Source organism: Cupressus sempervirens, chromosome 11 (assembly GCF_028749045.1).
Source record: "Cupressus sempervirens isolate cs-2001-9-10 chromosome 11, ASM2874904v1, whole genome shotgun sequence".
Classification (NCBI taxonomy): Eukaryota; Viridiplantae; Streptophyta; class Pinopsida; order Cupressales; family Cupressaceae; genus Cupressus; species Cupressus sempervirens.
In genome coordinates this window covers 616,632,382-616,643,623 of record NC_143128.1, presented here as the reverse complement: position 1 = coordinate 616,643,623, position 11,242 = coordinate 616,632,382, and the positions used below count along the sequence as shown (strand labels likewise).

Sequence of the window (11,242 nt, the reverse complement as noted above, 5' to 3'; positions counted from 1 at the left end):
TATGTTATCATAATATACATTATAGAATTGTTATTGTTATTTGATATTAGTTATAATTAATATTATATATCCCATAGGTTATTATATTATCATAAGTATTAATATGTTATGCAATATTATGTGTTATTACAACATATTAAAAATATAATATCATATTGTATATATATTAATTCTTGTATACGTATTATATTGATTAATTAATCAATTTATCATTATTAGTTATTAATATTACATCGATTAAATATATTATAATCTTTCATTATTATAATATTTATTTATATATGTAATATAATTACTATCGACTAGGAATATATTGCATAATTCATTTATTCATTAACGTAAATAATGTTTATATTTACTATTATTATGAATTATGACTAATATTTATTCATATAGTGTATCAATGTTATTTCTTTTGTGAACAATCGATAATAGCGTATGAACTATTATTATATTTCATCCAATTATAGGATTCCCTCTTAAAGTATGATATAAGAATAGGGTAATATATATGTATTAAGGTACATATATACAAAGACATGATATTAATACATTTAATATAATTATGTAATATTGAAGAATCATTCTAATCAATGAAATGTTGACTTGTTTGATTTTGAATATCAACTTATTTAATATTAGAATGGAGGTCAATGAATAATAATCTACAAATGATGTGATACATGTCCTTTCTCTTGGAGACAATGACATATTAATATGTTAACTTAATGACAAATTATATCATTATTATTAATAATTAATTTATGATTAAATCTTATAAATATGGGGACATGACAACAGAAGAGAATTGGTGACTAATGGGGTCCAATAACCTCTATGTTTTTGTCATGGTGAGCCCCAAATAATTGCTTACTTTTTGTTCACTTAATTAATCTCATACGTACTAATAATAGCTCACATTATATACAAGTAGTTTATCATTTTAAAGCTTTTTAAATGTCTTGATCTATGATTAGCTCATTTATGCACCACTATTGGAAATTTGTGAACCACTACCAGGATTATTTGTGCACTACGATTGGGACATTTGACCACAAATACTAGTGATAAGAGTGAGTGATTATTGATGCAATAAAGTCGACACTTTGAAATGATCACTTTTGACCTTTTTGCTCAATATGCATATGAAACCTTTGACAAATGAAAATAGTGGAAGTGGTGGGAAGTCGAGATCCTATAATTGAAAAAAAATTATAATAGTATAGGGTGGTCAGATAGCAGAAAATAAGAAATTATTGTTCTCTCTGATACAATTTTTTTTTTCGTTGGCGGCCAACGGCCGACTGCCGGCTGCGTGGACAAATGTGGATGAAAGTTGTTCGTAGAAAGCCTGGAAGATGGCATGTGATAAGCAATAAGTGGTGGAGCTTCTCACTTACTTTTGTCCAATAAAAAGATTAAAAAACATTTATTGAATATTTAAGATACAATTGCCCCATCATCTCACGTAAGCTTGTACGAGGTGCACTGAATGGGTTGAACAATGCCTGACGGGGCCTGACTATAGACAAGTTCTGCTCAACTGCATGTGAACTAGCATTTATTCATCATATCTTATCTACATTTATGACCATTAATGAAGGGCTCTATTATATAAATGTTATTATTATTTACGACCTTTGATTAAACAGTCAAAAAAATGTGTACCCGATTCGACTAATTTTAAATTTATATATTAATTCAAAAGTCACTTAACAGAAATTCTGTGACTTTTTAATTAATTACTCGAGGTAATGTAATGAGAATTTGAATTTTGAAAGCTGTACTTTCTCTCCAATAAGTTTTTTTAAATAAAAACCATGGCAAGTTGGGATCAAAGAAATGAGTAGTAGTTACTATGTGATAAGTGCTGAATATGAGATCTGATATCTTTCATTTTTATCCCAATAATGAGATTTGATTTTACAACTGAAAAACACTCCCCGCCTCCCATTTTCATATTCCCTCGGAATATAAGATAAAACTTGATCTGCCATTGACAGCGAAATAACACATATCTCTTGCAAGTTGATGTTACACGGCTATTATCAGTCTTTGGCGTATACAAACATTTGCAACATCACCATACGTACCAATGTGTTTTCTCAATTCTGTAGGATATGCAATAAATTGAACTTACCCACGATTATTTTGCAATTCAAAGAAATTCAACATACAAACATATATGTACGAGTGGATAAATGATCATAGCCTCTTGTATATGTAACATGCGCAACTTTCAATTATTTATCTAATATCTATGAGCATTAATGAATCATTATATACTATAGTATCATATTGTAACGCTCTTACATGTGATATTTATGAGCATTAATGAATTATATTATATTATTATAGTGTAATATAATCATTCTAACTTTCTTATATATGATAATTGGTTGGTATATCTTTGACCAGTTATTTTTTGAAATTATTATTTGTTTATTTTATATTGAACGAAGATATTAAACAAATTAATGTTTATGTGTATCTATACAATTTATTATGTTAAATTCATAATATTTTTATATAAAAGTTGAATTTTTATGTACAAAAATAAACTAAGATACATCATAATAGTTCAAATTTTGTAGATATATTGAATTAGCACACTAATCTAAATTATAATATTTGAAAGTAATTAAATATCATTATCGATTTATTAATTTACCTTCTAAAATTATCAGTGTAACAGTTTTTGGATTAATTTTACTTAAAAATAGAAAGTTAGAAAAATTATTTTTTATATATACAATTTACAAGTCAATGTCTTACTTTAAATGATTGATCTTGATTGTTATTAACACTATTTTGATATATGAAGTTGATATTCATAATTGTGATTTGTGAAATATAAGTAATTTGTAAAAAAATTAATTTAAAATTTTATTCACTTTTGTTATATATGAATTTAATGAAAATGATGTTTCAACATGCTACTAAAAGCCAATCAATTTTAAAACAAACAACTTTTGTCAAATTAAATCTATTAATAAATTAAATTATTAAAAATAAAAATACCAAAAACATCATTTTCGTACCCACTCTAAATAAAAGATGAATTTGATGTGCCACTGGAAACGAATAATAAATGTTTCGCTGCTATTAGCAGTCTTTTGATATATACAACATTTGCACGATCACAAGACGTGTTTCCTTATGCATCAACATCTGCAACAGTTTACACTATTGTTCCATTACCTATCACCTTTAATGAAGAGTAATGAACCATGCTATAGGATAATATCATCGTTTTAAAAATAAAATATTTTTTTTTAATATTTTTTGATGATTATTTTGAAATTATATTAGATGTAGAAGTTTGATTATTAAAAAAAATATTTATTAAAAATATTAATACATTTATGACGTTATTTATCTATTTTATATTAACTAAAGATATGAAGTAAATTTATCTTTTATATATTAAAAGATTTATTTAATTTAATACAACGATTTCATTAAAATTTTATAAGATTTATGTTTTGATGATTTTTTTTTTTTTAACAATAGAAGGTACTATTAATCATTTTGGATACATTCTTTGGTAAATATGAAAAAGTAGAACTCATATGACAATTTAATTGTTTTTACTAATTTTTTCTTTAGATTAATTTTTAAATTAGATTTTTTCAAGAAAATTCTCATTGATCATATTAAATTTTATTATTTTTTATAATTATTTGTGAGTATCATATTATTTGTTTAATTTTTTAAATAGTTTCAAACTTCTAAGCAATTAAGAATTTTATCAATTTTCATTTATTTGTATTTTGTGATTATATTATGATTAAAAAAATTATAATATAAAATAGTTACTTAAATAAATAATACTAAAATTAGTATATTAAAAAAATTTAATATAATTTATATTTATTTTAATAAAAATATTCTTTATTATAATAATATTTGAAAATGATATTTTTGTGTTAATTTTAATAATTATTTTCATTCTTTATTTTATTCTACATATATAATTTTAAATACAAGAACCATTTACTCATTATTTTCTATATTTTCTTTTGCATGTAATTTCAAAAGAAATTAATATGCAAAATATATTAGATTTGACAATTTAATTTTCTAGCCAAGATAGTTGCCCACTTCATAACTTCATGAATCCCTCGGATGAAGCTATTTCTCAACTATAATAGAAGTGAAAAATTAATTGTAATTTATAAGCTAACTTAAGTAAATAATCTAATATTTTGGTTTCTCAACTATAATAGAAGTGAAAAATTAATTGTAATTTATAAGCTAACTTAAGTAAATAATCTAATATTTTGGCCACTTCGGGATAGAAGCTTAGTTATATTATTGTTTTAGTTGAAAACAATGTCAATAGAAATATTTCAATAGATCTTTGAATTTTTCATTAAATTATATATAGAAAATATTAAATAAAGAAGGTAGAAGAAAACCATTAATTACAATTTTATTTTGTATATATTTTTTATTTTTTATTCAAAAAGTATAAAAAAATAGAGAATATTGTACTTATTTTTTTATTAAATGCATTAATTTTCATTAGAAATAAGCATTACATGTTTTTAAAAATGATTCTAATGTTTTTTTCACTTCAAAATCTATATTGTGAATTAAAATCACATGAAATAGAAATTAAAGACAAATTTTAATTTTTTATATTAATTTGAAATTTAAACTCAAAAATACTTTAACCAATCATAAAACATATAAGAAAAAATTATAAAGCTCTAATAATAACAAATCATAATAATTTTTTCTATCATTCTCATCACTTTCAACACCCATAGTGTTTCTATTTTATATATTGAAAAGTTTATTTTACTGAAAAGAAAGCTAAAAAATTATTAAGACAAAAAGATGCTTAGAAGAATGAAAAAATAGTTGTAGATACATATTGAAAAGTTTAATATAATTAATCAATGATATTCTTTTTTATCACATTTTAAAATTGGTTTTTTAAAATATTGTCTAAGAGGTGTTCTAATATTAACAATATTTCAATTATTAAAAAAAAATTAGTTAATTGATATTTTTGGCAACATCAAGTAAAGATATGAAGAGATAAAATGATATGTTATTATAAGTGACAAGTAAATGTAGAACGATAGAGAGTTGAAAGGAATTTTAAAAATATTAATAATTATATTATTTTAAGAAATATATAAATAACAAGAGAAATTATATTATATGAATGAAATACTCATTTCTTGAAATATTTTAAAAATAAGTTGTTGATTACTTAAGTCAAAGTAAGTTTGAGGTGTAGTATTAGTACCTAGTAAAACACATGCAAACTTAAAGAAATAACATTTTACAATTCACAAAAAATAAACATCAATGTAAAAATAACTAAATATATGGTGTGAGGTAGAAGATAAAAATGATTATTTTTTAAAATTCTAATCAAGTGTGACAAATTTGAAAAAGATAAAGTTTAGAGTTGTTAGAAAATATTTTTATTTTTATTAAAAAATTTGAATTTTCTCCCTACCAAAATTAATATAAAATAATATGCTTAGAATGAATAAAAAATGTGATTTATAAAATAATGAAAAATTAAAAAGAAATATAAACATTTGAAATTTCTTATTGAATGAAAGCAATAGTATCCTACTTGATTAAAAAATATATATACTATAAATGATAATTTTTAATTTCTTATATATCTATATATGAGAAATACAATATAGTTAACTAATGAATAAACCATTATAATCATTTAAATGTCGGTGTCTCACAGCCTACCCAGGGAAATTAGATAAGAAAGATCGCTTACATGAAACAAGTTCCAGTTCATTCATAGGTGAACCGCCGCTTACAAACATGGACATACGAATTTGCTCGTACTTCCCACCTGACTCAAAAGATCGACTCCTATCAATCTATTAAACAATACATCATTCGCTGCAGATGAAGATGAAGAAGAATGATGGGTAGAATCTCAGAGCTTTTGTCTGAGATGTTGTGATGCTCTGGCCTTCCTAGACTTGTGTAAATTGGAATACAATTTCTTCGTCCTAAACGTGAGAAGCAAATCGAGGCCTAATCCCAAAAGGCAAACTCCGGCCATAACCAAGAACACCAATCTGTAACAGTGTGCTCCCACGCACGTCTTAACATTTTCCACATATAACTCGCTTCGCCCGCTTAAGAGACCGCTGAAGTTTACAGGTGACCAGGTGCCTCTAGTCAAAGGTGGTATGATTGCATTTCCTTGCTGGTCTTTTGCAGCTTCAATATCATACAAAATCCCTGCCAAGAGACCAGAGAAGAGAAAGGAGCCCAAGGGCAAGTTGAGGATGAGGAAGTTGTAAATCAAGCCGTAGTATTTCAATCCAAAAAGCTCAGATGCAGTCGGCACTGAAATGGAGAGACGGACGCCATAGCAGATGCCAACCACCATGGAACCAATGTAGAGAGATCCCTGCATTCCGACCGCCATTGTTATGTAACCCACTATCATCACCACCTGCGATATCGCCATCCACACCGGTCTTGGCACGCCCGCTTTCCTGAAACACCAAAAAGTTTTGATGAAAAAAACTGACATCTTGAGATCTGATTCTAAAGCTTGAATCTTTGAAGAGTAAGATAATTTATTCGAGAACAAGGAGATACCTCAGAAAATGCTCAGAAACGGAGCCCGCTCCAATCCTGCCAAAGAATCCCCAAATGCTGATGAGAGAGACGAACACAGAGACATCAACATAACCCATGGCCAGCCCAATCTGCCCCATGTTGTTAATCACGGCCATTCCAGTACCAACGCCGCAGAGAAAAGCAAAGAAGAGTAACCAGAAGTCAAATTTCTGCATTGCCTCAAATATGGTATGATCTTCCCCAATAAGCGGCTTGCGCCTAATCTGATTTAAACTTGGCGGCGGCGGTGTAGAATCAGTTACAACAGATACAGAACTGCCCTCCTCAGCCGTCTCTAACAATGGCTCTGTAATTTGCTTTTCGCTCGATTTGCCCAAAGAACCCCTGGGATTCGAACCCGGGTGGGTGGAAACTTGTCGCTGAATCAAAAGTTTCGCGGGCACGATCAAAGGCGCGGCGAGAAGAAGCAACAAAAAGCCCACAAAAATCCGAGAAAGCGCGACTCCGTGCTCGCCGGTCATATCGAAGGCAAGTAAATAGATGGCCGTAACAACAGCCAAGATATTGAGGACATAAAAACTGTTAACTTCTTCTCTCTCTTCCGTTTCCCCAACTGAACTAGGCGCGGGCTTCATAAAAACCATGGCCGCGAAGCAGACGAGGCCTGGGACGAGCGTCAGCATGACTAAAAACGAGGAAGGGTTGCTGGCAAACACAGCACTGCAAATATCGGTGAAAATGGCGGTGCTGAGGCCAATGTAGCCTTTCAGAATCCCCACAACGGGGCCTCTGTTCTTCGAGAAGTTTCTCATGCAAGTAACTAGCACAGCCGTGTTCATCCAAGTCGTGCTGTTTCCTCCCATGCAGAGAAACACACACATCTGCGCCGCAATTTAAAAGCCATTATCAGCCACACATACCCGAAAAAAACACAACCAAAACAGACCAAAAATGACATTTTTACCTGCCAATAGGGCAGGGGTCGAATCCTCTGGCTGACAACGAGCCATTGTGCGCCGTAACCCACGAATCCTTCAACAGATCCAATTAACAAGATCACCCAGGCGGGCAAATAATCCGAAGAGAACCCCGCAACCAAACCGAAAGCTTTCCCCACGTCTTTGGCGACGCTGAGGTTATTGAGCTGCAGCTGATTTAACCCCAAAATGGCCTTGAGAGCCACGGAGTAATTAGCAAAGGTGTAATTGTTTCCTGCGATTGCCTGCACCCAGATGGCCGTCGCAAATCCTAACCATTTATGAACTCCAGATCCCATTGAATTCACAGATACGAGACTAGAAAACCGTGATTTGTGGGACTCGAGCGGGTCAAAGGGGAAAAGTATGGCGCTTTCGATTCCTTGGTGGGTGACTAATTATAGAGGAGGAGTTTAGTGCACACACGTCTCTGAGTGAAGACGATGAGCTGTGCGGCACATGGACGTACGGCACAAGAGTGGTGCCGTGACAAATAGAAGCTCGTTGTACATACGGAAAACGTACGGTAAAATTGGGCCCTGGTGTTTGTGTATGACATTTTCAATGTCGGCTCGGCTCCACACAAGATTCTCCCACGAGGCGAACGACCAGATATCTGATTTAGGTTTAGAATATTTAAATATCTCAGCCAGTTGAATTGAATGCCACAAGTTTTGTAGTTGCACCAACGCATTGACAACTATTATTGCCATTTAATAATGTTTTTCCCTGAGGAGAGCTGAAAGCCACTCACACGAAACACGGTGCTGTTTAATTCGGAAATTATATAGACTAGCACTTGCACCCAAAGGAGCAAGGCAACGTCTATACAGCCACAGAAATGCACTTTCTTACGAAGGAGAGGACTTAGAATTTTTTTTGAAAGTTACAAAAAGCAATGTAAAGGAACGGGCAAGGAGCAAGGGGTACCCGGATAGTGACAGAAGGTGATGACCATCTATGTAAAGAGGCATGACAAAATTAATGAATTTTTGTTTTTATACATGTCTCTTTATGAGCATATATTTGATGTTATTCTTGATGTTAAATTTGTTATACATTCTGTTAATTTACAACATATGGGTCTTTTGAGAAATGTAATAAAGAGAAGAGAATGGGAAAAATGTTATCAACTTCAAGATTTGTAACTTAACCTGCAAACATTGGCCATGTGATCGTTGGAGCACCCAGAGTTATGCTCTCAAGCATCAAATTCCATCTGCAATGGCTTAGAGATCATTTAGATGCAATCTTTTCCAAGGCTTTGCATGAGCAAATGTAGCTCTGTCGGTATTACTTTTAATCATAACCTTCTAACATTCATTGTCTTAAGTGGATTTAGAAACCTACTTAACTACAAGTACAATGCCCTGCGATCTCAAGTCCTTCAAGCCCAAACCATGTTAGTCTTTTCTCTTGATGCACCAATCCCATTTAACTACATGTATTATCTTGTTACCCTTACCATCAAACCACGTAAAATATTTGATGACTTTCTAGATATAGCTAATCTGAGATTGGTTAAAAACTAGGCTGAGGAGTAATGCATTATTTATGTAGATAGAATCTTCTCACAAACCTACAACACCCCTACTAGGGATAGGAATCTATAATTCAATTTATTTATCTTTCCTTTATTATTTTTCTCTATAGGTGAATTATCCTCCTAGCCCAACAAAATAGATTTGGGGATAACTAGTTTACTATCTGATGTAGAACAAAATATATCCAACTTATCCATGAGGTGGTTGAGATTCTCCTCGGTCATTTCTAAAATAATGATAGTGTCACCTACAAACTGAATATTAGACAATTCCTCTCTATTAGGTAACAAATTACCTTCAACTTTAGGAGAGATAGAATCATCCCTAAGAATATAAAATAGGGAGTCCATAGTAATGATAAATGGGGCTAGGGCAAGAGGATAACCTTGCCTAGTGGATTTGGGTAGAGAAAAGAATCCAAATCTGATCTCATCAATCTCCATAGCAATTGTCACACTATTTATTTTAATGTGAGAACCATTTGAAGACAATAGGGAAACCAAGAGCATCTAGCAACATTATAATAAGCTTCCATTCTATCCTATCATAGGCCATTTTATAATCAATCAAGAGCATGCTAACTTGTTGGCTTGTTGTCTTGGCCCAATCCATGGTTTCCCAACAAGTGATGAAGTTTTCTAGGATGCGTCCTCCTTTTATGAATATATTTTGAGTGGAATAAATGAGTTTAGAAATATTTTATTCAAGCTTTAGAGAGAGAATCTTGGCCAAGAACTTATATGAGGCATTAAGTATGGTAATATGCTTGCAATTCTTAATCGAAGTCTTGCCATCATCCTTAGGGATGAGTTTAATAAAACTTGATTTGATAAGGTCAAGCCCAAGGTTTCATTTTTTATCACCATATTGTAGAGCTAGAGAAGATCGTAACAATCCAATCAATGTTTTCCTTGTACAACTCAATTGGAAATCCATGTGGCCCAAGAGCCTTCTCATTACTCATTCGAAGGATGTTATTATTATATCAAGAATTGTGTTGTTTTGCTTATTTTTACTCTAATGTTACTTTAATTTTATTATATTATTTCATCTTATTGTATATATTGTCTTATTATTATAAAAGAGACAAATTTAAAGATCTTTCAAAAAATTGATCAATGTTTATATAATTCTCTTTAAAAAAAATCCTTATATAAATCTAGTGCAATAATTAAAAATACTCCCTTTATTCTTGATTTTAGTGGAAGATGTTTCAACATTAAACCCACAATCATATATCATACAACAATTTTTTTTTATTCTATATCTTGGGTCAACCCCCCCTTTTTCCTTGTTTTCTTTCTAACACATCAACAATAAAAGTAATTTTATTGTTAATGTTATAATTCTGTCAGATAAATTATATTTTATATATATGAGATATATAATATATGACAATGTTATATATGTAATAATTAACTTATATATATATATATAAAGTATATTATTGTGTTATAACTATAACTAATGTAAGTTAATATATTAAATAGACATGTCTCTTCAAGAGGCATGCCTCTTTATATCATATATATATTCATTGGAATAGTAACTTGGAAAACACATAAAACTCCACAAGTGCTATTACAAGTTACAGATCCTATTTCTCTAACATGGTATCAGAGCAGGTTGCAAGTGTAATAATAGAAGCCATGGAGAATGCAACAACCAGATGGTCTACCATAAGTGAATTGAAAAATCATCTTCCACATGATTTTGTTTTTGTGAAAGCACCTAAGTTGCTATTGCATTATCTTTGGTGTGACTTGATTTGTCCACACTTCAGCTACCTAGCATTACTTTTCTGGCATGGAGCAGACGGTAACATTACTTTATTCAAAGTAAATTGTACAATTGGCATGAGATCTATTATCATACTCGATTCTCTGTACAGCGTTTGACTACATTATCTTGCTTACTACGATGGAAGTTGGATGAAATGAAATGTAGTGCAGTGCTACAATTCACATGCTACTTACTGGCATCAAAGAATTATATTGGCAGAGATTATTTAGAAGAGATTACAATGTATTTGGAAAATAAACTTGTTTAAATATTGAGGACGACAATGTATAGGGATGGTTTGCCTTGAGCAAAATGTAGAGTGAAACATTCACTAAAAGGGCTACCACTAGC

At 30.6% G+C, this 11,242-nt stretch overlaps 1 protein-coding gene across 1 annotated transcript; it reads right to left on the bottom strand.

The window, feature by feature from the left end:
* Positions 1-5,760: 5,760 nt before the first annotated feature.
* On the bottom strand, positions 5,761-7,949 carry LOC149531205 (protein NUCLEAR FUSION DEFECTIVE 4-like). Its single transcript, XM_089811969.1, has 3 exons — positions 7,553-7,949; positions 6,607-7,469; positions 5,761-6,500 (listed from the first exon to the last, which is right to left on the bottom strand). Exons 1-3 carry the CDS (start codon positions 7,862-7,864, stop codon positions 5,930-5,932), a joined length of 1,746 nt encoding a protein of 581 aa, XP_089668095.1. The 5' UTR covers positions 7,865-7,949; the 3' UTR covers positions 5,761-5,929.
* Positions 7,950-11,242: the final 3,293 nt, after the last annotated feature.

Excerpts from the sequence above, each read along its gene's own strand:
- LOC149531205 (XM_089811969.1), bottom strand. The coding sequence starts at position 7,864 with ATGGGATCTGGAGTTCATAAATGGTTAGGATTTGCGACGGCCATCTGG. Across the intron at positions 7,470-7,552 it reads GACCCCTGCCCTATTGGCAG|ATGTGTGTGTTTCTCTGCAT; the intron begins GTAAAAATGTCA and ends ATTGCGGCGCAG. Across the intron at positions 6,501-6,606 it reads GTTTCTGAGCATTTTCTGAG|GAAAGCGGGCGTGCCAAGAC; the intron begins GTATCTCCTTGT and ends TTGGTGTTTCAG.